This window comes from Rattus norvegicus, chromosome 16, assembly GCF_021556685.1.
Source record: "Rattus norvegicus strain SHRSP/BbbUtx chromosome 16, alternate assembly SHRSP_T2T, whole genome shotgun sequence".
Classification (NCBI taxonomy): Eukaryota; Metazoa; Chordata; class Mammalia; order Rodentia; family Muridae; genus Rattus; species Rattus norvegicus.
This window is the reverse complement of record NC_141549.1, coordinates 76,904,558-76,931,546: the sequence shown is the minus strand read 5'-3', so window position 1 is coordinate 76,931,546 and position 26,989 is coordinate 76,904,558. Positions and strand designations below refer to the sequence as shown.

The 26,989-nt window shown below is 48.5% G+C and overlaps 2 protein-coding genes across 2 annotated transcripts in view; both read right to left on the bottom strand.

The window, feature by feature from the left end:
- Erich1 (glutamate-rich 1) overlaps window positions 1–26,989 on the bottom strand; it is a gene marked incomplete at its 5' end in the record, with an annotated part of 52,793,804 nt that overhangs the window by 6,732,817 nt on the left and 46,033,998 nt on the right.
- Gpat4 (glycerol-3-phosphate acyltransferase 4) overlaps window positions 6,460–26,989 on the bottom strand; it is a 33,526-nt gene continuing 12,996 nt past the window's right edge. The window contains 12 exon segments of one of the 2 annotated variants that reach the window (NM_001047849.1): window positions 6,460–7,410; window positions 8,077–8,156; window positions 8,245–8,373; window positions 11,188–11,273; window positions 11,656–11,711; window positions 12,034–12,149; window positions 12,642–12,735; window positions 12,876–12,965; window positions 13,704–13,778; window positions 14,579–14,879; window positions 16,440–16,509; window positions 22,421–23,406. In NM_001047849.1, coding sequence (NP_001041314.1) covers window positions 7,302–7,410; window positions 8,077–8,156; window positions 8,245–8,373; window positions 11,188–11,273; window positions 11,656–11,711; window positions 12,034–12,149; window positions 12,642–12,735; window positions 12,876–12,965; window positions 13,704–13,778; window positions 14,579–14,879; window positions 16,440–16,509; window positions 22,421–22,585 — 1,371 coding nt within the window. In that variant the 5' untranslated portion in view covers window positions 22,586–23,406 and the 3' untranslated portion in view covers window positions 6,460–7,301. 2 annotated transcript variants of the gene reach the window in all.

Here is a 26,989-nt window from a genome sequence, read left to right as displayed (position 1 = left end):
GCTGTTTATTGAACACCTACCATGTGCCAAGCATTATATAGGCTCAAAAGAAATCTCTGAGAGACCTACACGACAGGACTCTTCAGTGAGGGAAGACACATTAAATTACAGCAAAATGCAATGGGTTAGCCTCGGAACATACGTACAGAGAAGGTAGATATGAACCCAGGTCTGCTTCCAAAGATAAATTTTCCTTCCCCTCCAAATCTCCCTCTTTCTCCTTTTTCCTCTCCCCCCTCTCTCTTTCTTGCATGTACACACACACACACACACACACACACACACACACACCAAAAAAATCAGCCCAGACTTATGAGGTCAAGTGTTAAAAAAAAAAAGGTCATCACGGCTATTGCCCACTCCCCTCACACCCTAGGAATGCCTGGAGGTGGGAGGGTCGGGGAGAGGCTGAGAGAGGGAGGTGGCGGTGTGTGCATGCCAGTGTGCCCAGGGAAAAGAAACCCAACAGGCTGATACGATCTCTTGTTTCCCCGAGGAAAGCACCAATTAAACACAAGGCAGATGTGAGCAAATAACGCTGTGGCATCCAGAGAGAAAAATCAATATTAGATTATATGTCCTAACCCAATCACATAACAATTAATACAGAGCAGGTAGGGCTGAGGGCAGCCACCAGAATGCAGGGTACGTACCCTGGGCCTGTCCCTCAGCAGCCTCACATCTCCAAGGCACGCATGGCTCACGGCCTGGCCCTTCCAGAAAGGATCTGGGGTCTCTGCTTCTGAAAAAAGCTGCCTGAGGTTTGGCGGAGCCCCCTGTGAGGACAGCAGGGGTTGGGGTGGGGTGAAAGTGACTCTCTTGGTCTTGTGGGGGGTGAGATGGATGTACCTGGAGGAGGGAAGTGGGTGAAAGACATTCTGGGGTGAGGGCACCCCCTGGGGAAGCCACAACAATCCACATTACGCAGGCAGGCTAACAATAGTACAAATGTTCCAGGAAATAATGAAGGACCGCCTTAACTAAGCGATAGGAAATCAGACCCAAATGGGGAAACAGGGCGGGGGGGGGGGGGCGGAAAAACAAGTGTTTGCACTCTGGAAGTGATGCGGGGGCTCCTGGAGAGAAAGAAGGCATCTGTGGTTTATGTAACTCGGAGAGAACAATCGGGCAATGACTGGATCATTTTCAAGTGGGGTAATTACAGATGAGTCAAGGGTGAGCAGCACAGGGCACAGTGATGGTGACAGTATTGCCACCTAGAAAGGGCTTCAGGCCCACAGCAGGGATGAGGGTGGGGGATGGGGATAAGGCAGTTCCACACAGCTGCCTGCCAGGACAGTTGACCAAGTTCTGCCAACCTCTGCCCCAGGGAGAGAGCTTTAGCCCTGTGGGAAAGACAGTCAAAAGTGCTGATGTCCCAGGGCAGGGGAACCTGACTACTGTGTGTAAACCTGGCAGAGCCAACCCAGAGCAGCTCCGTAAACAAAAGTGGAGGAGAGATGCAACCAGGCAGTCAAAAGGTTCCTGCTTCTGCTTCTCTCCGTGGAGAGCCCAGGATCAGGGTTCTTCCTACACCCCAAAATATTCCACCGTGGAAAGCGCAGAGGAAGGGGTCCTTTCCGAGCGGGGGAGTTCTATGGGCCAAGGACTGTTGCATGCCAAGGAAAAACAAAATTTGTTAGCCGAATATTTTTTTAGACATTTTGCAAGATGCACGGCCTCCCTGACAATTTTTAATGTACTAACTGCCTGGTCCACTGAGCTGATTAATTGGTGCTGGAGCGATCAATAAAAAACAGAAAATTAAAACAATTTTAAAGTGATTAAGTAGTTTAACACCTGTCTTCCGTCACGTCAGCGCAGGAAGAAAAATAAAGCAGGTGTCGAAGGGGCCTCCTGAAGCAAGAGAAAACAGCTCCTGTCTCAGAAATGACAAATCACAGCTGGCAGATCAATCTGCTGCAGCAAGCCCTTCTCGGAGGGGCCCAGTACAGAGCGTCGTGCAGGAGGAGCAGGGCCAAGCCCGAGAGCCCCTGCCTCCAGTTGCCTCCAGGCGCCACCTGCTGCTCTGTTGAGAAAGAGCCAGGCGCTTGTCTAGGCCCTGGGACCGGAAGCCGAGCTTGGGCAGCCCGAGGGCACCTGAAACTCAAGCGACACAGTGGGAAGGCCCTAGTTACACTGTTGCTCATTCTAGCCGTTCGAACCCACATCCGTCTCACCAGGAAGTAGATCAAATGTACTTCGAATGTGGTTGCAGGCCCACGGAGTTGAGGGAAGAAAATAAATGGGTCACAGCTATGCCTGAGGATTACCAGAATGTCTCCTCCCTCCCTTCCAAGAGAGATAGATCCCCAGTCTCCGCTATTGGTCTTCTGTTGTCTCTGGCATCATCAGGTGGTACCCACTGGGTGATGCCCAAACATTCTTTGTCCCAGCTTCACTTCCCTGAACCTCCACTCTGGCTAGAACGGTAACTGAAGTCCAAGCAAACCACTCCTCTCCCACGGCTTTTGGCCTCACAGGAAGCCATCTTGGAGCAGAGCAGGTTCTAAGTTAACGGCTCTTTGCCCCAAATGGAACGAACCTGGGAAGTAAGGTGAGTCGACAAGCGTTAGGAAGTTGGCTAGGAAGAGGGGACCAGAGCTGGGTGTGCTTTGTAGGAGCAGAGCAGGTTCAAGGCCAACCTAGGCTACAAAACAAGACTGTTAAAAAAAAATGGACTTGGAATTTTGCACATGAAAATCCAATTCACCTGTGCTCTCAAAAGCTATACTCATGTTTTCTTTGGCCGCTTGGGGGTGCACCACTCCATGATAGTGGGACTGGGTGTGGGGCACTGGCCTGAAGTCCTTAGGAGTCAGGCTCCTCAAACAAACTCCAGAAGCCATTCCCGTAGACAGTACTATGATAATACTTGTTCACCCTTCAAGGTCCTCTGGTGGTGGCTCTGTCTACCCTAGACCAGGACAGAAGCAGCAGCAGAAGCAGCAGCTTTAACAGCCAAGAAATCCCACAGAAGGTAGGAAACATCAGAGGCCACCAGTGGTGGTTGGTTTCCTGATAGGATTTTTGCTATGTGTTCCATGCAGGACTAGAACTCATCGTGTAGATCAAGTTAGCTTTGAATTCAGAGAACCGCCTGCCTCCGCCTCCAGCGTGGGGCTCGAGGTGTGCATACCTGGCTCGTGGACTTCTTTGCATGGCCACCACAGTAGGTACTGACAGGCGGCCAAGGTAGGGCCAAGAACAAAGGGTGTGTGTGTGTGTGTGTGTGTGTGTGTCCTCAGAGGCCAGAAAAGAATGTCAGGGCCCCTAGAACTGCCGTTAAAAGCAGCTGTAAGCTGTTTTCTGTGGTGCTGGGAAAATACCTGGGATTTCCCACTGGTGATGATCTTAACCACCGAGCCACACTTCCAGATGCCAGCCGTTCTGACAAACACGGACCAGCCAGCCTGTTTTCCTTTCTCTAACATCCCCGTAGGTAAGGACTGTGGCCTGCAGCCCAGTTTAAGGTGTCAAACACCCCCACACTGCCTAGCAAACAATGATGCCAACACAAAGCCCAGACCTGCAGTCGCTGGCTGTTGGCTCACTTATAGAAGTACTTAGCATGCACTGTCTCCAGGCGTCCCCCGGCTTAGGGAACAGCTCAAAGGTCCTACAGCTTGTCTTCAGTCCATTTTAAGGATCTGCTCCAACAGGTGTTTTTGGTCCAGGGTCCACTTAAGCCTGGGAAAGGTTGCTCAGTATGTGTCCCCAGAGACCTGCCCAGGTCCCTCAGTGCCACCCAGAGGCAGGTCAAGCGAGGGACTCAACTGTTCATAAGCCAACACAAGTTCTTGACTCTGCTGGCCCGCTATTGCTCCCGGCAGAGTAAGCTCGCCCGACACTGACTGAGATTAAGTTTCCCTGGGCCCAAGTTCCAAACTCGGCTGTTTTGTTTCTGTTAAAATGCAATTGTTTTTCTCTGGAGTGTGCAGTGACTGCTCCGCGTCAGGAAGATGTATGAAAATCTCCACTTCAATTCAGCATCCCTTTTCTCCCAGACAAACATGGTCGGATTTTAATAAATCAAAGAGCTACAGTGTTTAATAAAAATTTATTGACTTACAAGTGATTATTTATCAAAAGACCATTAATAGCGGGTACTGAAATGATGTGTTACTGGGTGGTGCTGGGAGACTAATAGGAAATCAATGCTCCTGGCCGGACAGAATGCATATGAGAAGCCCACCCCCCAACAGTGAGCAAAATTTCACCAGCAAAATACACCAGGCGCTGGCCCCTGTGCAGTGAAAAGTTCCTCCTTTTTATTTATTGTTTACAAATGAAATAATCAATACTTTTAATCTAGAGGAAAATTTATTAACTTTCCCATCGGAGAGAGACATATTGACTGGGGGAGAGACGAGTGAGCACCATGAGAGATGGATGGCTAGATGGTCATCTCTTAGCCTGTCCGAAAGTCTGGATAGCCCAGCCCACACGGGATGGTGCACCTGGAGAAACTGAGTCTGGCAGCAGTGAACACCAACCCAGATTGGTCAAGTCTAGGAAGCCGCAGAGTTTACAGCCCAGATCTCCACAAGGTAATCGGGTCAGTTCAAGAGCTAAAAGTTGCTGTCCTGACCCACAGTCCTTCACACGTAAGCTCTCTGAAGGGAGAGGAATGGTTCTCACATGTAAATCAGCTCCACCAAAGCTTGGTGGGACCCTGGCCAGGCTGACACCTTCTGGTGAGCCTCCCTCCTCTATCGGGGGCACTGTAGTAGCCTGATTAACAACCTCTTTACCTAGCTGGTAAGAAGTCATCATGTTGGATTTAAAGCTGTGATCTGCAACCCCAGCTACCCAGCAGGTTTGGGCCTAGCACAGATCCCCTGGGGACAGAACAGTGGTCAGTGTCCCAAGTTGGGTTTATCAGAGGAAGCAAACAGCTCAAAGTGGACTCCTATTTCAGAACCACACAATTTTAGGGCTCAGAGCTCACATCTGAGCAATGAGCTTTTAAATGAAATTGGAGCTGGAGTAGGAGCTCAGTCAATAAACCACTTGCTTTGCAAGTAGGAGGACCTGAGTTTGAACTCCTTGGAAGGTGGTTTCTACTTTTAGTCAATGCTGGGGAGGTGGACACAGTAGACTCACTGGCCAAGCAGCCTAGGTGAATGAGAGACCATGTCTCAAAACCAAGGCGGGGCCCGACTGAGGAATGGACGCCTGAGGCTGTCCTCAGGCCTCCACACCCACCACAAGCACATATACACACATACACATGCATGCACATTGCACACGCACATGCTGAAATTTCAGAGGTGCATAAGGCCTCAGAAGCCAGTTAATCTAAGAAAACAGAAAAATGAAGACAATACGGCGAGAGAGAAGCAGCAGGCTGACAAGCCAGATGGAAACTCTCTAGTGTCCAGGCTGTCCTCGGGACCTGCTTTCTACCATGGTGCAAAGTTTAGATGTGAGAGCAGCGCTATACCAAAGAGGAGCCTGCAGGACGCAGCTGCAAATGGTAAGCAGCAGATCGGCTGGACAAGTGCTGAGGGGAGACTGGAGAGCGGCCTCTCACTGTTGTCTGCTGCAGCACGGGCGAGGGGGGTGAGCCAAGTCAGAGCAAGACTCAAAACTACACAGACTGTGAGTCAGAGCAATAAACAAGCACCAGCCTTAGGGACGCCTGACCTAGGCGTTCTCAGGGGACAGCACTGAGACACTGCGGACATTCTGTACAAGCGGTAACCTGCCCTTTATTTTTGAGCTTTTGTAAAATAGTTCCCAGGCGGCTGTTCTTAGAGTCATGGGTGTTTTTATTTGAAGTGTTTTCCACTGGGAACGGAGCAGGCAGGAGGAAAGGGGAGGCTGAGGAGCTGGCAGGAAGTTAGGGGCGCCACCACAGGGTCCTCAAACATCAGAGTGGCATCGGTTCACTCGCCTAATGTGTCCTCAAATCTCAGACTTGGAGGTGGGATATCTCTATCTTTGAAAAGTTCCATTACGGAACAATGGCACATGGGAAGGAGGGTAATCTTCCTTTAGAGGAATTCAAAGTTGGTGGGCCTCAGAAGGAACGACAGACCGCTGACTGCATCTGCAGAGTGCCTCGCAGGCCTTCCTTTCCCCTGCAGCCATGGTGTACACAGTACACCCACCCCTTCCGACTCATGGGTTCTTCCCAGCACTTCTGTGCCATCCTCATCCCCATATTTGCTGTTTCTTTCCCATCGTGCTCAAACCCAGAATGCTACTGGCAGGGTCCCTTCCCCCAATCTCATCAATGCAGCCTGTTTCCCATGGCTCTCATCCGGGGAGAAAACTGTTTATGCTAGAGATAATACAGAGATGTAAAACACCCAGTGAGAGCTGCCTCCCCGAGCAATGCGATCCTCACTCCAGAGTTCAGTAGAGACCCTGCCGCCGGCCGGAGTCATCTTCAAGTACCACAGTTAACTGGCAAGAAACACATTTCTTGGGAATGAAGGCAAAGCCCCTAAATTCATTTACCATCCAGTTTTATTTACTCACAAACAAGTTTAAAATCCTGGGCAGCAGTTGTAGCTCTGACCTTGTCCTGCCACACTCTCTGACGCTGTCCCTGGGAGAGCAGCACACATTCCCTTCACACACACTAGCACTGGAGTCCCCACAACAACCCTGTGAGGTAGGCATCACCACCATTTCTCTCCCTGCAATTCCATGTAACAGACAGGGAAACAGACATATTAAACAGACAAGTCATGTGGGGGATTCAGGCTCAGCCTGGAGTCTGAATCAAAGACTCCTGGGGCTAGCCCAGGGCCCACTGGCTTTTTCCTATCTCATACTCTGATGATCTTCATAAGCAGGAACACAGGAACTTGGGACTCCGCTTGCCGAATGAAATGAACGCTCCTGTAGACAGTTCTTTTGTCCTGTGTCAAAGCTCTTAGCTGGAGGCTGAGAGGCACCCACTGCGGCTGTGTTTTTCCCAACTTTCCCCAGAGGGTGGCTGTCCCTACGCGGTAACACCCGACATCCTCTCGAGGCAAGAACAGGGCCCACCTTCTCACCAGCTAGAACTGCTTTAATGGCACTCCTCTTAGAGGCTCACTATAGAGGAACAAGAGGCATTTTGTCCCAAGGAGCCCCAGCCAGCAGCACTCTGGTTAGAGGACAGCAGGCAGCCCATGGAGCTCTCAAGACTCCAGTCCTGGAGTCCAGGACAGCCTGAGGGCCAGAGTCTGTTAGGATGCAGCAGTGGGTGGCGGGGATGATGGCAGAGGCTGGGGCAGCCACAACTGCAGCTGGCTCACTTCAGGATTTAGAGGTGGCAGCTTCGGCCGGCGCAAGATGGAGGTTCAGGACCGGCTCCGGTCCTCATGGTTACCCACAATCATCTTGCTATACAGCTTCTGCTGCTCCTCCTTGAACGTGTCCTTCACCTTCTCCCTCTTCAATCCACCGTCCCTGAAAAGACAGAGGCTGGTGTAGCAGCAGGGAAGCTCGATGGTCAGCTCTGCCATCCGGCAGAGGTACCGTGTGGCTCAACTTCCAGGGAACCTGGCGGGACAGGACACAGGCAGGGTCCTGTCCCCTGAGTGTGAATCCTGCAGGTGACGGGGAGCAGAGACCACGGAGCCAGAGCTCAACATGCTGCCTGACCCCTGCTCTCGGAAAGAAGTTCCACTGGACACAGCCAAGGCTGCTTGCTCACGCCTCGATTCTCTTTGGCTGCTTTCAGACTACAGTGGCACAGATAAGTGGTGGCGAGAGACCTATAAACTACAGGAAACGGCTGTTGCCTCCTGTGCTAGGAGACAGGCGAGATAACAGTGGAAGAAATGTCTACCTTCCAAAGGATGGTATACAGACACCAGAGGTCAGTCTACAGTCTTCACTCTGAAGTTCCCAGACAGGCAGGTTGTCCCTACCTAGAGTATAAACTGTCTGGAAGCCCCAACAGACTAGGCAAAGGCCCACAACTCCACGCTCCTGAGGACAGCACAGCACTTACAGGCCACAACTAGGGAAACGCAGTCTGGCCGTTCCTTCCTTAAAGCCAACAGGTTCCATTTTCTGTGCCAAGGGAGGAAGCCCCAGAGGTGCATGTACTCTAGAATCGGCTCCACTTACCACAGCAGGTCCACCAGTCCTCCTTGCCGGGCAATGGCGGACTTCACTCTGTTAGCAAACTGCACAGCATCTTCCTCTTTCTGTAACAGAGAACGAGTGACACCACTCTAACAGACTCCTGGTCATAAGACACACTAAGGCTTGCATTGGAGGACTGGAGACACCTACCTCTCTGGTCATAGGAGGCAGGTACCAAACACTGCAGACAATGGCCCAACTGGTCATCATTCTGAGCAAGTACGTCACCATGCCATACTTGCTGCTATTCCAGAAGGCATCACCAAACTGAGGGTCATACTGCAAGAGGAGAGGAGGCCGGATATAAGGGAGGCCACCTCTGGCCAATGCTTGGTGACCGGCCCACAGGAGCAGTGCTCCAGCTCAGATGCATAAACACTGCTGACATGGCTCAGAGCCATAGGGTTCTGGCTGCCAGCCCTACTCCTGGCTGCTTCAAGACTAACTTGGCCATGAGGGAAGTCTTTCTTGACCACCACACCCAAATATCTCCTGCCCTGGACAGCCTTGCACTCACACAGTACTCAGACACCCTAAAAACAGAATCTCAACAATGTCCTATCCACCATGTGCTTGCACCATGAACCCTGTTTCAACTCACCTACTTATACACATGTTGTATGTCCAAACAAACATACATCAACTAATCACCAACTTCGTCAGAGGACATTCAAAAGAAAATGTGATGCTTCAGATCAAGAAACACTTAGAAAACTTACAACATACTATTAAATTTTAAGTATTACAAATATAGTTAACATATTTACACTTCCAACAAAGTGAGTCTGGGCAGAAAACTCTGCTAATTAAATCACCAATACATACTAGCAAATGGGTCCATGCCCTTTAGTCTCCTGAGGTCTCAATGAAGACAAGCACATTAGATACTTGTTTGCCAACAACTTCCATGAAGGGAAGAGGCTGTTTCAAACATGTTTTGTGAGAAACGTGATTGCAGCTCTCCAATTATTAAACTGCAGTAATCTCAGGGTAGGAAAGCCTGGTGAGGGGATGGGATATGAGAAGTGGCAGAAAGAGCTGGGTCCTTGAGAAGGCCGTCTGAGCATAAGCACGGTGGTTGGTTGCTACCCTGTGTCTGAAGAGAGAGGTAAGGAAGAGCACTGACTGCAGAGCCATAGAGCAAAGGGGGAGAATTTCAAAGCTATCCACAGGACCAAGGCACACCATTGCTTTCCCTGTGGAGTGCTGTCATGGAGATTCGTGTGCTAGCAGATGGGTGTTTCAAATGTCCAATCTTTTAGGCTTTTCCGGTCTAAGTTTATGATTTCAGAATAAAAACCTAGAAATGGAGACAATAGAAACCAAGAAACTTAATATCTTAATGAATGCACCTTAAATCCTACTAAGAGGAGCTGGAGGATGGCTCAGCAGTTACAAGCACTGGCTGTTCTTCCAGAAGACCCGGGTTCAATTCCCAACACCTACAGGTCTGCTCACAGCCATCTGGAACTGGTTCCAGGGGTTCTGATACTTCCTTCTGGCTTCCTTGGGCACCAGGCACAACGTTAGGAGCACTGGCTGCTTTACCAGAGGACACAGGTTCAATTCCTAGCACCCACAGGGCAGCTCACAACTGTCTATAACTCCAGTTCCAGGGCATCAAACCCTCACACAAAAATACATACAAGCAAAACCTCAGTGCTCATAAAATTAAAAAATAAATAAGAGACAGCAATAATAATTTTTTAATGCCAGTAAAAACAAGGGAGAATAAAATATTTAAAGCTAACCTATGATATATGATTACAAAGGTAGAACAGCTAGCCAAACATAGTGGAATACAGCTGTAAGCCTAGCTGCTTGGAAACACATAAAAGGATGATTATGAGCCTGAGAAACACAGGGAGACCCTGTTTCAAAACCACAAAACTGACTCTTGCTATAAATACATGAGTAGAAGTTGTGTTAAGAATAAGAAATCAACCCCTCTATTGAGGGCTGATTCTCTTTCCATGCCAGGCAGGTACCACAGCAAAGAAGACCAAAACGAAGTTCAAAATAACGGCTTTCTCAAAATCATCAGATAGTGACTTAATTTGGGTAGAAATGAGATTGTCACTGATAGGGTACTGAAGTTCACATGCCTTCACAGAACCAGAGACTATCTGTAGATCAGAAGTGTCATATCTGAACAGAATGAAATTTACATCCATTTTATTCTGCAGAGGAATAGTAGCTCTCAAGATTCCATGTTTTACAATGGATGAGAGCAGGCTACATAGCAGAGGACCTCCAGTGTGACCCCATGTGGCCCAGGGCCATGATAAAATGACAAGAATCTGGCTGAGCCCTAGCAGATCTTTTACCCACGCCCTGTGATGTTATAGAAGCACAGTGATGAAGGGAGGGCTGGCGGGCCACTCAACACAGTTAGTGAAGTCCCTGGCTCCTGCCCCATCTCTTGCACCGTGCTGGACTGCAGGATGGCATTGGTGGAGTGACAGCTGTTCCTGGTTACCAACTTGACCACACCCGCAGTTACCTAAAACCAAGCTGTGAGGATTTTTTTCCCCATGACTGAACCATCTGAAGTGGGCAGATCTGTCTTTAAGCTGAGCTATACTTCAGCTGATGGACTCTGTAAAGGACTTGGAAGAAGGAAACCTACTCTTTTCGAATGCTTTCTGTCATCCTCACTGGCAAATCTATTCCTTCACTGACATTAGAGCCTACTTCTCCATGATTCTGCGTATGCTGAAGAGCAGCTGAGGCATCAGCCTTGTGGACTGACGATTCCTGGATCTCTGAGTGTCTGCTGGACCACAGCCTTCGAGCTACTCTCGTAAACCTCACACATATTCATTCTATCAGTTCTGCTCCTGCAGAGAACCTCCTAGCAGTGGTGAGATGTAGTCTCCACTGTGCTTTCACAGAAGACCTTGCTAAAAACTATTCTTCGGCATCACACAGTGGGGACAGCCACAGAGCTTAGAAGCCTGTGTGCTGAGCCTGGCTGCTGGTCTTCTGCTCACCCCACATCCCTGTGGATACCACCATCCTGCCCTTCCGCTGCCCCTCCACGTGGCCTGCAGTCCCGCTTGGGCATTCCAGCTGGCCTCGGAGGTCTGGTACCTTGATAGCAACAGGATAAACAGTGGCTCCAATCTCAAAGCTTCCCTTTTTGAACATCATCACGGATGTGTTATTGATGCAGGTTCCTGAAACATAGGCAAGAGAAAACACTTTCTTTCTGGACTTTTACCCAATGTTTCTGTAGCACTAAAAATAATCCTCAAACTGCATAAACCTATCATCACCCCAAATCGTGAGCACATACTTAAGGGAGCTCCTGCCTCAGGCCCCTGTCCCAGCCTAGGGTGGAGTGGGGATGCCAAGCAGACTAAGGGAGTGCTCTACGAGAGCTGGGAACCTGCTGGTGTCACTGCAGTGGTCACAGGAAGGACTCGGCCTGGGTGAAGTTAAGCAAGCTTCTCAACTCAGCCATGCTCTAACTCCCTCCCACATGGACCTAGTGCCGTCCAGGGCTCTGGGGCTTCATCTCCCAGGCACCCCACTTCCCATCCCCCAGTCACTTTGTACCTTCTGGGAAGATGAGGATGGGCAACTTGCTTTTATCTTGTACATGCTCAGTCAATCTTTAGGATAAAGAATTAAAAGGAAGAGTTAATGACCTCATCGGTTGCAAATGGCAATAAAAGTCTTTTTGGCTTGCAGTCAGTGGTGGACCATTGCCTAGTATATATAATACCCCACTGGGCACCACCCAAAACAAGTAAGAAACTCCCTGACAAAATCAGTTCCTAATTTGTTTATTAGGAAGGATTTAATGAAAACCTAACAGACTTGGTAAATCATTTACTATGAGAACTGTACAGGCTCAGTATAAAGGAATAACAACTCCCAAAATATTTTCTGCTTACTTCCTAAGACCAACTGAATAGCATTTTGCCCATTTACCTCTTAGCCACCAGGTGGCGATCTTTCACTTCAGAACGCTCAAACCAGACATGGGGGCAGGCTTTCACCATTGCTCTCTGAATCACACCCATAAGGCCCCCGTGCACCTGTCCCACCTAATCTCGGACAGAGAGGAAAAATCAGTAGTGAAGCCACACTCACACAAATGTCCCCACTCTGAGGAGGACCCTGATCCCACAAAACACATACCCCAGTCTCTGTTAATGTTTTATAATTTTAACTTTCTCACTATCAAGAAACCACTATTCAGACTCCTGGTTCTGAGTTCCCCCCTTGAGCAGCAACACCAGAGGCTACTCCAGTTAAACAGAAAAAGCTGAGGAACTGTATGAAATGCACCTCACGCCTCAGTGCTCTCAAGACTCTCTCTCCCCTTCCGTGTCTGTCAGTCTAATAAGCCACAACCCACACTCAGCCATATGTTCAGCCACTCGGAGCAGCTTCAGGTGGCAGTCCCGGGGTGACCCTGAGTGGGAACCTGCACACAAAAGCGTGTTCACAGGTCTGAGCCCTTAATCAAGGAAGCGTCCTATGAAGGCCTAGACTGCCGAGTCCTGATCAGAGAACCACAGAAAGAAGCAGCATACCATGGCGTAGTAGCCATCGCTGGCCAAGATGATCACATCAATGGGCGACGTATGGTTAGCAACACAGATGCCACCATTTCTTGGTCTGTTTTTCCTGAGTATAAAGTATATGAGAAGCAATAAAGACCAACATGAATCCATTTATTTGGAATATACTTCTCACCTCACAAGTACCCCCAGCTTTAGCCAAATGTCAACGAAGTCTCCCTCCATATTAATATAAAGCTCCCTTACCTGTTGTGGTATGTAATGATGGCCGTGAGGGCTCGCACGCAGATACGGTAGCACATTAAGTGAACATGTTTACTTAAAAACTCCTTAAATCTGAAACAATGTAACAGCTGAAGAGTGAGTTCATGTCTATTTAACAGAACAAGTCGCTGACTCCAATTATTGAACAGTGCAGAGTATTGTAGAAATATTAGCATGCACAGCAAAACTTGCAAATGTGTTATTTAGATCTTTATAGCTACGCACAGGCAAAGAAGCAGGATGAGACTTGAGGACACTCACCAGTTGATGGTTGAAAATTAAAGGCCTAGAATTCCCAGCATAGGCAGGCCAGGGTTTCTCAGATTCCTGTCCCTCACCCACCACCCCACAGCAGGTCCAATCTCTTTACCAGCCCCAGCAAAACAGAGGTACAGGCCCCACAACTTCCCTAAGGGAGTGAAGTTTCTTTAAGGGAGGTGGGAGAAAGAAAACCCACTGATACTCTAGGCCATCTGTCCACTTACGGAGCTGGCAGAACTATGCACTTAACATCTTAAAGGCCGGGGAACCTGCCCAGCATAGAGGCCTGGTTTTGATTCCCAGCAAAACAAACATGCTCTAAGAATGTTAATACCTAAGCCTGGAGTCTTTTACGGTAAGTAGAGGAAAGAAAGTACTAAACTGGGAAGGCTGTGAGGGCTGAGTCCCAATAAGTAAGCACGCACAGCTGCTCTCTCACCAACTAGAGAACAAAAAAGCCACCACTGCAGACCCCACTGCACTTGGGGCTGAGTTGGACGCAGAATGGCAGCTGCCTCCATGACGCATGCACCCACCCACTCTACTCACCTCCCACTTGGCAGGTATCCAACCACGGTAGTGCCCGCTACCAAGAGGCTAATCCCTGTGAATGCCAGAGCAATCCTGCAAGAGAGAACATAGCAAACCCAACAGTTATCAGTGCACGGTGAAGATGAAGGCAGGACTCATGAAGAGCACACGTGAGTGAATCTGACAAGAGCTTCCCCGGGCTGTGAGAGGATTGCATTTTAAGCAGACAGGGAACAGTGAGGGGCTGACTGACACTGTCTCTTCAGAATTAGGCAGGTGCCACATCCAACATGTGTCTGGTCTCACTCTGGCTGAACACACTGGCAAAAGTAAAACCTCTCTGTGAAAGGAGGTGGAGGTGGAAGGTGCCAGCATATGGCAAGACAAACTGAGTAGGGAGCAGAGAAGCAGAGATCAATGCTGCTTCTATGCCAGAGAGGCAAGTTTCAGGAAAGGCTATGCCCAGGAAGGAGGGGCCAGGAAGTAGACAGTATTCTCTGTCCAGTTCAGTGCCCCAACCAGCAAATGGTCTCTAAGAAATCCTACCACTAGCTGGTGGTGGTGCCTGCACACACCTTTTAATCCTAGGACTCGGGAGGCAGAGGCAGGCACAGTTCTGTGAGTTCCAGGACAGCCTGAGCTATACAGTGAGACCTTGTCTCAAAAATAAAGTAAAAGAAGAGAAGAAAAGAAAGCTATTTCTGTCTGACAAGTAAAGAATGTAAGGGGCTTGAAGGGAGAGTCCCCAGGGTACCCTTCCTAGGGTAAAATGGACGCGCCATGGGGAAAACCACACTACCCTTATTTATAAATGGAATACACGGCGGTTGAGTGGATAAGCCATGCACATAACAGGTAGGGCAGTTCGCATGGGCCTCCAAGGCCCACCTCACCTGAGTGGCAGAAGGAAACAGTACCGGATCAGCACTCCTAACCCCCAGAGGATGGTCAGCCGCAGGCTTATATACTGGAAGTTGTAATTGGTTCTGCTCAGCAAATTCCAGGACTCCAACTCCTCTGCCGAGAATCTCTTTGTCACTTCGTCATCCATAATAGTCTCCATTCCTTTCCGGCAAAAGTAGAAGATGTCAGAGAGCTCAAACTCTGGTGTCTTATCCAGAGCCTTGTTACTACCACTTCGACGAATTTCTTTGATTTCTTCTTCCAGAGAAGTGGGATCTTTTGCAATGATTCCTGAGAACAAACAAAACAAATGAACAACAACGAAAACCTCCAAAACAAACAAGCAAACACCCCCCCCCCAAACAATATCTGCAGTCAAGTGGCAGGCTACAGGGAACATGAATATGAAGACTGTGCTCTGTGTTTCACAGTACAAAGGATACAGGAGCCATGGTTGGGATGTGGCTTACTATACTCCCCAGAGTTCATGAGCAGAAAGGGGGAGGGGCAATTCAACAGTGCTGAGTGGTGGGGTCTGCCATGCTCCAGTACAGAATCTTCCCTGTAGCCTCATGCTAGCAGCACTATTTAAACTAAGAGGGGCACCTACATACAGGAAAGCATGGAAGTAGGAAGGAGATTCACTGGAAAGAAGGATTTCAGCAGAAGAAAGGAAGAGAAGACAGGGAAGTTGGGAAGAAAGGACTAAAATCCACCATATTTTTGTATGAAACTATCAAGGAATAAAAACCAACAGATGTGTAGCAAATGCCTGGATCCCAATACTCAGACACCGCAGGCAATCAAATCTCTGAGTCTGAGGCCAGCCAGGGCTACACAGACCCTGTCTTCAAGAAAACGACTCTTGACAAGAGTGTAAGAGACTAGCTCATGGGATTAGGTCATGAGACCCGTGTCCCAAGTAGAGAAGCACCGTCCTTACTCTGACTGGGCGCCTCTGCAGGGGTCACTCACTCCCACGACACCAGGCTGGGATTTTGGTGGACTTCTGTTTGTTGAGACGAGCTCTCAGTAGCAGTAGCTGGTATGCAGCTAAGGATGCCTTTGAATTCCCTATCCTCCACCACTCTCTCCCAACTCCTGGGATCACGGCATGTGCCACTGTGCCCAGCTCTTTAAATCAGGTTGTTTGTAAAAAGCAAGTCAGATACTTTCCTACTCTCCTGGGCACTCCTTGCCACGGAACCAGCTCTTCCCTCCCCCTCCTGCCTTTTATACACTCTTTGCCAAGTGGTGCCATCTGCCAGACTGCAGTGTAGCCAGGGGCCTCACCAAGGGGATTCTACTTCTGCCCAGGTTTTCTTCTCTTGTGTTTGTGAGAGGGAGAAACCAAGAGTGACGGGGGGGGAGGGGGGGAACACGACACACGACAACACTGAGTGTGTGTGTGTGTGTGTGTGTGCGTGCGTGCGTGCGTGCGTGCGAGCGATGAGTATTATACAGGCCAGAAGTCAATGAGAGGTGCCTTCCCTATCACTCTCCACCATACACACCTTTCCTAGGGTCACACTGAACCTGTAGCCAGGTGACCGCTAGCCTAGCTAGCCCGCAGGCTCTGGGGGTGGTTGCCTGTCTCCACCCATTAGCACTGGGACTGTACAGGGTACGTCACTGCACCAGGTTTTCAGGGGTCTGGGGATTCAACCCGTGCAATGCACAGCAAGCACTGTATTCACGAGGTCGTCTGCCCAGCCCTGCTGAAGATCAAACTTCTACACAGTGCCTTCAGGCACTCCGTTAGAGGAAAGAGACTGTGCGGAGACGCCACGAACAACGGCATTTAGGGATATTATTTCAGAGGCTCTGTTAGACTGAGGGACCCAGTCCTACCGTTGGTGTAGGGCTTGTAAAGCTGGTGGTTCTTCTCCTTGGCTCCTCTCTCCATTCTCAAGGTAGCCCACTGAGGAGGAAAATGGTAAAGTGACAGCAAGAGTGAGTCTTCATCAGTAGCCCACCCTACTTCTTTAGTCAGTGAATGATTCAATCCTAGCTCTTGACGCCAGGTAGCAGCCAAGCAGCACACGTTCCAAAGAATCCCCCTGCGAAGCTCCAACTTATAACCAGGACACATACCAAGTTCCCCTCAGTGAAGAGCTCAAGTCAAGACACCAAGACAAGATGCTCTTCCCATTGCCCAGATCTGCCTCCAGCGCTGAGAACTGGTAGTTAAACCTGTCTCCTCAAGTCCTCCTCACCCTACAAGGATGCCCGCCACCATCATTTATTTGTTTGCAGGGAGGTTGGCGGGGGCGGGGGGGCTATGTAGAGCTCAGAGGACAACTCATGGGGACGGTTGGTTCTCTCCCTTCCATGTTGATTCTGGGGATCCAATGAATAAAAGTATCTGTGCACGTCCTCATGAAACCAGCAAACTCTGAGAACACAGAAGTAGATGCAACTGGTGACAAGCCAAGGGACAACGCGTCCGAGATCAAATCTAAAGCCTGACTCACCCCAGGCTGTTCTTTTACTTCAGAGCTCTTCCTCCCTGTGACTCTGGCAGACTTTCTCTGAGTCTGCACTCTTTACCGGATCCCTCCACCAGACAGAATACCCCCAAATACACTCAAAAGAGTTCATTCCAACTTGAAGCTTAATTTATATACTGGTGGGAACGAACTGACCCCTTCCCAAGATATCAAAAACATCCGATCTAGATGACAAGTTACTTGGGGACCTCTCCTGTAGAGTAACGGCTGTTACCCTGCTCTTCAACAAACCCTGGCCTGCTTTCTGTCTCTCAGTCCTGTTGTTCTCTGCTTTCAACGGTCAGACAATGAAATCAACAGCTCCAGCCCAGGAAACCAGTGGGAGGGCTGAGGGTTCCTGCGTTCACTGCAAGGGTAACTCTCCACTGAGCTCTCTTAGCTCTAGAATGCTGAATGCTTGTTGCCTTTATAGCTGTGGCCCTTCCCTTCGGCTAAGGAGATCCACGGCGGGTCAATGTGCTGAGACTAAGCGACTGTCAGGTTGTCAGCCCTATGTGGGGTGTCTATCCATGTCCTCAGGGGAGCACTGCACAAGGTGGAGAGGAAGGCCAGAGCTGTGCAGCCCTGTCTGCAGGGGTGGCACGGCTGTTGCTGCACTCATGCCTTCACTGCGGCTGTGGTCACAAGATCAACAGCCATCTTTTCAGCGCAGACGGAGAAAGGCTCGCTCCACCCCTAGCTGCGGAGCAAACTGATGGCGGCTGGAGAAGAGGGCACTAATTTTCTTGGGGTGTGGTTGCTGGGAGGCGGGCCTTGCTTAAGTGGATGGCCCCAAATCCATGTGCATGCAGACTGGATTAATTAACTCAGTGGGATATAAAAAAGAATGAGAAAGAAGGCGGCGGAAGGAGAACATGCTGTGGGGGTTCCCATGCGGATGGGAAGTTTGGGGTGGATACAATCAAGATGCTGTATCGAGGTATGAAGTCAAAGAATAAATAAAATATTTTTAAACAAACCTTCACATTCTTCTTGTCACCTCTCCTGGCAGAAATCCTCCTCATCTTCATCCTGACCTTTTTGTTACTTTCCTGTGAGGTAGGAATTGTAACTCCCTCCCCAGACAACAAACAGCACCAGGAAGTTTACTGATCAAGGTTAGGTTTCGGGGCTGGTTGAGAACTCCCAAGTGCTCAGAACCATTCCCTACACTGCCCCACCCCACGACCTCTGCAACCCTGCCTTCAGCCTCTGTGCTCACACCACAGTTTTCTGTGACTTTCCGAAGACTTCGACTGTGCAGCTAACACTGAGCAGACTGCAAGACTTCATCCTCCTAACCTGGCCTTGCTGACTCCTTTCATGTGGGCAGCAACACTCAGTTTAATTCACCGTTTTGCTTATGTCCAGGGCTTTTTCTTTCCCTTTCTTCAAATTATCTTCAATCCAACTGAAAGTCAATTCCTAGAAATTGTACTCCAGAAACGTTACTGCCACTGTATAGAGAACACCTGAAGCAAAAACCTCCCAAAACAGAAAATGACTTTGGAAGTCATAGACAGGCATGGACCTACCTGTGGCAAGCACCTACGTATTTTCTCCTGACAGGATGAAGACTAGGAAATAGCTGGCTCGCTGCTTACTAACACCAAAAGCACAGTCAGTGTACTTGAACTATCAGATAGTTTTAATGATCTTCATGAAAATGAAAACTGAAAATGGCTAATGAATGATATGACATGTAGACATAAAATGTATGTCCATTCACACTATTAACATAACTATAATTATGAATGTCGACTGTCAAAGACAGAAGAGCAATATGCAAAAAATAAAAATGTAAGCTATAAGACATGTATGATTATAACTTTTTGACATTATGGCTTATCTGTCTGATTATCTATTTCTATATAAAATCACCTCCAAACTTAAAAACACCACCATTAAGCTGGGCATGGTGACACGCACTCTTGATCCAGCAGAGGCAGAAAGAGGTAGGTCTGTGAATTCAAAGCCAGCCTAGTGAGCACAGTGCTGCAGAGGCCAAAGGAGGGCATCAGACTTCCCTGGACCTGGAGTTGAGGCAACTGCAAGCTGCCCAACATGGATGTGGGAACCAAGCTCAGGTCTGCTGAGAAAGCAGCAATCAATCAAGCACTGAGCCATCTCTCCAGCCCCTGAGTGTGTCTTTTAACAACAAAAGTTTGTTTGCTCTCTCAGTAGCAGTGCAAGTTTGGGATGCATAGGGATTCAACATCCAACACTCTACCCACCAAGGCGTTTGTTCACTTGGCTATCAGCTTCAAAATATCTGAAATCAACTAAAATCTGAGCATCTGAGCACGTCTGTGAGGAGACACTTCTTGGAGTTCAACTGAGGTGGAAAAGTCTCAGCCTAAATCTGGATCATTTGAAGTTGGAAGAACCACCCAAAATCTGGGTGACACCTTCTGGGGGCAGCCTACATAAAAGGACTTGAAGAAGACAGCACTTGCTTTCTGCCTGCTTGCTCTGTCCCTGGCAAGTTCATCTCCCTGCTGCTGAGGAATTCCCTCACTGGCATCATAACATACGTCTTCAGGATTCTAACGTACACTGAAGACCAGCTGAGATATTCAGCCAATTGGACTGAGCTATCAGACTCTTGGACTTGCCATTGGGAGACAGCCATTATTGGATTAGCCAGATGTGCCGGCTAGTTTGATGTCAACTTGACAGAAGCTAGAGTCATCTGAGAAAACAGTCTCAACTGAGAAAATGTCTCTGTAAGATAGGGTTGTGGCAAGCCTGTAAGGCATTTTCTTAATTAGTGACTGGCATGAGAGGGTTCAATCTACTGTGGGGGGCGGGGGGGGTCACCCCTAGGATAGCAGCCCAGGCTTTTATAAGAAATGGACTGAGCAAGCCGGGGGGCGTAAGCAGCACTCCTCCATGGTCTGCATATCTGCCTGCCCCTACTGCTTCTGATGACCGATCGTTTGTTATATGTAACTGTCAGTGCAATAACTCTATCTTCCCCACACTGTTTTAGTCATGATGTTTGTCACATCAATGGCAACCCTAACTAAGCCACTGAGCCACAGCCTGGTAACCCAGTTTAATCCTCCCTCCCTCCCTCTCTCTTCCGTATGTATGTATGTATGTATGCATGCATGTATGCATGCATGCATGTATGTATGTATGTATGTATGTATGTATTCAGTCACCTCTGTTCCTCTGTTTAACACAGTACCTATATATAAGTCACAGTACACGAGTAGAGGTCAGAGGACGACGACTTTCAGGGAGGCATTCTCTCCTCATTCACCAATGGCTGAGGGAAGAGAACTCATCAGCAAGAGCCTTTACCCACTGAGCCATCTGCTGGCCGTCCATACCCAGGAAAGGACACACAAGTCTTCTAGGCTTTTTGCCTCACCTAATGTTATCCAAGATGAATTACGCACTTAAAAAGAGCCCTAGATCTGAAATTCTGACTTCTGTTTATAAAATGGCAATTTCGAGGGACAGGAGAGATGACCCAGTGCTTAAAGTACCTGACATGCATGCACTAGGATCAGAATTCGGATCCCCAGAACCCACAGGGATGCCAGGTGGACACGGTGGCCCATCTGTGACTTCAGCCTCAGATGTCAGAGACAGATCTCCACAACATACTGGCTGGAAAAAGACTACATTAGATGACTATCAAGCTCTGGATTTAACCGAGCGCCTCTGCCTCAATAAATAAGGTGGAATAAGGAGGAAGACGCGTGACACCAACCTCAGGCCCCACACACCTGAGGAAGACGCGTGACACCAACCTCAGGCCACACACACCTGAGGAAGACGCGTGACACCAACCTCAGGCCACACACACCTGAGGAAGACGCGTGACACCAACCTCAGGCCACACACACCTGAGGAAGACGCGTGACACCAACCTCAGGCCCCACACACCTGAGGAAGACGCGTGACACCAACCTCAGGCCCCACACACCTGAGGAAGACGCGTGACACCAACCTCAGGCCACACACACCTGAGGAAGACGCGTGACACCAACCTCAGGCCACACACACCTGAGGAAGACGCGTGACACCAACCTCAGGCCCCACACACCTGAGGAAGACGCGTGACACCAACCTCAGGCCCCACACACCTGAGGACTCACAGCCAAAACCATAAGCATCCTGGAGTCAGACGTCAGCTCCTATCCTTGATAAACTCCCAACATGAGTTCACAGCAGCACCACTCAGAGCAGCCCAGAGGTGGAATCGCTCGACAGTGGATGAGTGCAGAAGCAAATCTCAGAACAGCCCACACAACAGCACACAGGGACGGATAACTGCTGCCATGCAGATGGGCTCTGACAACAGCATGTCAAAGATGTCACATACAGAAAATACTAGATCAGACTGGCTTTGAACTAGATATCCTCCCAACAGTAGGACGTTAGGCACTTCCTTAGAGTGGTAACAGTGGCACTAGGAGAGGCAGTGGCTGTGCGTCACAAGCATACCAAACGCCATCCAGCTGCATTTAGACAGGCTGGGTTTAAGTTCTGCTTATTTTGCCTCAATTTCAATTTTTTTAAAGTCATTTTTAACTGTGTATGTGTGTACAGTTTGCACACGAGTGCAGGTTCCACAGAGGCCAGATGTGCTGGATTCCTCTGGAGCTGGAGTTACTGGTGGTTATGAGTCACTGGATGTGGGTGCTGGGATTCACATGTGGGTCCTCTGTAAGAAGCAGTACATGCTCTTAACCCCTGCACCATCTCCCCAGCCCCACCTTATTCTTGTAAGGGCAGAGAACACCACAGAATTCAAAGGAACTAAAAGAAAATGGAAAACTATGTAGACTGCGGAGTGCTTGCAAAACATGCCAATGACCCTTGGTTTGAACCCCAGAACCATTAAACCAAATCAAACCAGTCTGTGAGATACCACATAGTAAGTGTGTTATATTGTCACAGTGCATTACTCAGAGGACACAGTCTCAGCTGCAGGAAAGAATTCCTGGGGATATGGTGACCATTTAAAAGATCCTGCAACTAAAGTAGCTGGCGATGTTGTCTAGATATTACAGTCTTGTAGCCCACATCAACTTCTAGGAGACTGCTTCCATTTAACACAACCGGTTCTGTCCAGAAGTATGTTAATTCTGACAAAGCCTCTATTTTTCTGAAAATAATCCAAATACTCTTTTTGATGTGCATTCAGAATGCAAGGATCTCTCTCAGATTGCAGTGAGAGAAGAAAAGCCTTATGCCCGACTGCCTGTTCTGCATACGCCAGTGTTCGATGTCTGAGCCCCACTTGGTAACACAGAAGGTAAAAACCATTCTTTCTGTGAATGCCCTCCTCTCCCTGTGAGGAAACATCATGGCAGCACAACTTACCGCGAAGATCTTTAACAGTGTTTTCATGTACAGCTTTCGGATACCAAAGGACACTCCAAAGACGGCAGGGACAATGATGAAAACAAGTAGGAGGGTGAAGAGGACGGTCAGGGAGATGCCCAGGAGGTTGACAATCAAGCTATCAAAAGGCAGCAACAGGAACATGGTGGAGGATGCGGGTCAGGCTGGTGCCCTCTTTTCCACACACAAACACGTCCTTCAGATGGTCCCTTCAGACAGAACAGGCCTTGGAAAGGCAGCCAGCCCCTCACAGGTGACAAACTCCATCTCAAAGTTCACGTCATCCAACTGCCTGAGTACAGAACTCTGGCGCAGAGAAGAAGAAAAGGGTCGCAGGAGCACCCCAGAAACGCCAGGTCCCCCGGGCACAGGAAACAATCTGTGATGAGTGCGGCGGGAGCAGCGCCCGAGTCCTGACTGGGTGTCCGGGCAAGCGAGTAGCACGGGAGAGCTTTCTGGTCAGCTACGTGGCTGCTGCCAAGGTTTTACTTTTCCTCCTGCCCAAAGCATTCACAGCAGGTGAATTTGTCCTAAAGATCTGTATTGTCACAAGTACCAAGAAGAGTTCGCCTTGGCGCCAGAAGAATCCTGAAACTCCAGTAGACAAGGGCAGCTGCTGGCACTTCTCACCAAGGCTTCCGAATGTCCGTCTGTAGAGATTAAGTAACGTTTACTTAAAATTCCTTCATAAGCTAAAACTGAGCTTACTGCAAAGAGTTCATAGCTGGTCCCATGCTCCCTCGGGGGGCTCTTGACGCTGGCTGACCCAGGACCCTCCTACCCGGAGAGCCCCAGCCTTTGCCAGTAGCACACAGAGGCTGGCACAGAACGTCTCATGCTGCCTGTACCGAGCACTGTTCCAGACACTCCTGGCATTGGTGTCCTCTGATATTCTTCTCCCTTAAGGCACCCTTCTTAGCGGTGACCTGGGTTCTTGGCAAAAGGTTGTTTACATGCTGCCAGAGCTGGGGGTGGAAACAGAAACACCATCAGTCACACAAAGCAAGTAATATGCTTCCCATATGTATGGCAAGGGACAGCTCTGGTAGGGTGAACACACTGCCTGCTTCTCCATCATCAAGGTCAAAAGGGAACAGGCTACAGTAATGGGAGAGAAATGGAGATTTCCAGTATTTTCAACTGCAACGAGAACAACTGGCCACCCATGCCAACTTTCTGATGAAAGACATTTTGAAAGGTAAGGGTACAATATGAAATGTCAATACCCCGACTTGTCCCATAGTTACCCAGAGTTCTTCATAACAGATGCGACTGCAGAACTAACTTTGTACTCTTCCCAGTATAATTCTTACTTCCACAGGAAAATCACTGGTTCTGTCCCTCTCAGGACCAGGCAACCAAAGTTAAGGCACTGTTAACAAGGCACACTCTTCTTCATTTGCTTCTTATTTTGTTTTAACTAACTTGAAGGGGGGTTCTATTGGTAAAAACAGAGCTCCCCCAACTCTTTGCAGGTACACAGTTTGCAACTGTAGGAATATATCAGGATTAAGGTAACCTGTCTCCTAAAGTGAGACACTACACTACTACCATGCATGACTTGGCACAAGCAAAATTCCGAGAAATAGAACTGTAGAGGAAAAGGAAATATCCATTTAAACGTTTACAAGATATTTATCACATTTCTTCCATAGAAACTAAGCCCTCTTAGTGCACTTCACTACTCTGACTGGTCACAAAAATTCTATTTCATGAACACAATCCAGTATATAATGCTCATTCCAAATTATCAGTTACCAGTGCAGGCCCTGAACTTGGGAGCATCCTATCAAATCTTTCTAACAAAAGTATTTACCATGGGGCTGGTGAGATGGCTCAGTAGTAAGAGCACTAACTGCTCTTCCAGAGGTCCTGAGTTCAAGTCCCAGCAACCACGTGGTGGCTCACAACCATCTGTATTGAGATCTGATGCCCTCTTCTGGTGTGTCTGAAGATAGCTACAGTGTACTTATAAGTAATAAATAAATAAATCTTTAAAAAAAAATGTTTACCATGTGGTGCTGGGTATAGAACCCAGGGCCTTGCTTGACTATGCTGGGCAAGTACTCTCTACTCTCTAACAGAGCTACACCCCAGTCACTGGGAGGGCTCTCGTTCTCCAGGAGTCACATTCTAGCTCTGCCCCAATACACAGTTCAAGAAACCAAAGAGGTACTGACTTCACCACCAATTCTGGTCAAGGTTTTATGAACCGATGTGTGTTATCTCAGGGCTGACAAAGTAGCTTAGTGGTTAAAGGCACTTACCATCAGGCTAAGACCTTGGATTTGTTCTCCAGGACCCACATGGTACATGGAAAGAACTAATTCCCATATGCTGTCCTCTGACTTCCAAACATGTCCTATGGCACATGCATGCGCGCGCGCGCACACACACACACACACACACACACACACACACACACACACACACACTAAATGTAATGAACGTGTCGTTTCATCTGGTGCTCTCCTTCCTGTCAGCATCCAATGGGTAACGCAATGGGGCGGACAGGCCCAGCTCCCCTGCATCTCCTCCTACTCACCCCCAGCCAGCTCAGTCAGACGCCAACACAGACACAACACTTCAGTGTCACCAGTCACACACAGCTGTTCCACCACTTCTTCACTTTCAAATTATTGCCAACATTTGCTGAATGCTGACAAACAAAGGGCAGGAAGGGAGAACGTTTATTCCCCTCCTTTATTCTCATTTACCCTCCTAACAACTCTGCTTCCCAATGAGATGGTAAAGCAAGCCTCCCAGGGTCACACAGCTCATTAGCACAGCACAGACGCAGATAAGGGCCCATCAGTCCCATCTCGTGCTCTATAACAACATTTACGGCTTCCTTCATCCAGACTCTCCTCAAATAACCAGTCAGTTCCTCACTCATGCCAGGTGCCAGAGGACTTCCTATAAAGAAAGAAAACCACAGGGCAGATTTGGAATTAGAATTTGCTGTTCTCAGAATCCAAGTACATGTGTGTTTTGTTTTTTCATTTTTATAAACTGGCTAAACTCATTATACATGCCAGATTTCTAACTACATTCCCAAAGTGACTGAGGAATTTGCGTCACTGTGTTCCTTACACCTGTCAGGGCCTAGCCTAATACGAGAAGCCACACTTCCCCTCCACCCTCTATCCTGCCCCCACCCCCACCCCCCTTTTCCCTTGGCCAGCAATCCCATGAGAAGATGCAGCGAGAGCCCTCTGTCCACTGGCCAAGGCTACCTCCAGCTCCACGGGCCCAGCACGACTGGCACATACCAGATTTGACCCCACACGTCAAAGTTTTGAACATTTTCTTTGTACCACAATCAACTGAGAATTCCCAAGGTTATTCTGGGTTCATGTCCCTAAAACATTAAAATAAACACATGTAGCAACACACTCATTTCCTCACTTAGACAGGAGTTGACCAATCACACAGAACTGGCTGTGGTTTGTTTTATAAGGCTTTGGAGCTTGGTGTGGCTTTACAACCAGAGAACCCTCAACTAGTCTGACAAGTTCTCTGGCCAACACCAACATTCATGTAAATTCTTAGAAGTCAAGGAAACAATACACGAGCTGCAGTTATAAAGTAACTTCCCTCACAGTCTGAAGGACCAGTAGACATATTACAGGCAGAAGTAACCTGAAATAGAAAGTCGTTCATCTAGGAGTAGCTACTACTTTGTCCCAAGTAACACGGAACACAGTTCTTAAGGGTGTGCAGTGAGAAAGCCGAAAGCCGTTAGTTAGTATTCACTCACTCTCTTAGCTTCTGCAGCCAGACTCCTGCCCCCTCCCCAAAGCCCCTACTCAACTGTTTCAGAGAAAAACACAAGAACCAACCGGTTCTGAATCTGTCAGGAAGGAAGGGAGTTTCACTCTAGTCAGAGATAGCAGATTACTGATCCAGCTGAACTTTTTTTTTTTTTTTTCCGGAGCTGGGGACCAAACCCAGGGCCTTGCGCTTGCTAGGCAAGCGCTCTACCACTGAGCTAAATCCCCAACCCCCCAGCTGAACTTTTTAATCCTGAGTGGCAAATCTGGGCCTCTTGGGGCTCCAAATGTCCTCAATTCTTGGAGTGATTAATTCAATAGATACACATTAGATAGAGAGTATGTGCTGATACTATGTTAATAGTAAACAGCCTACAGACAAGAGTTAAGTGACAAGCAAGCACAAAGTCATTTCAAACGTTCATGATGACTAAGCAGAAAAAGGAGTCAGAAAAGTGTGGGAAGTGAATTATTCAGATCATTTAAAACTCTATGCCAGTTCAGCTCCATTCACACCAGGCAGGAGCTATCACCACACCTAAATACAGAACGCACTCTGAGAAGTGACATCTTCATCAGGTGACCCATCACTATTAGAGTATAAGGATAACAGATAGAGTTATCATATGGTTACTCTAAAATAATAAATAAATGGTTAAGGCTGGTGGTGTGGCTTAGTAGAAGTGTGGGCTGTACAAACTCGATGACTCAAGTATGGGATGGAAGGAGAAAACTGACTCCAAAAGCTGTCCTCTGATCTTTACATGTTCATATA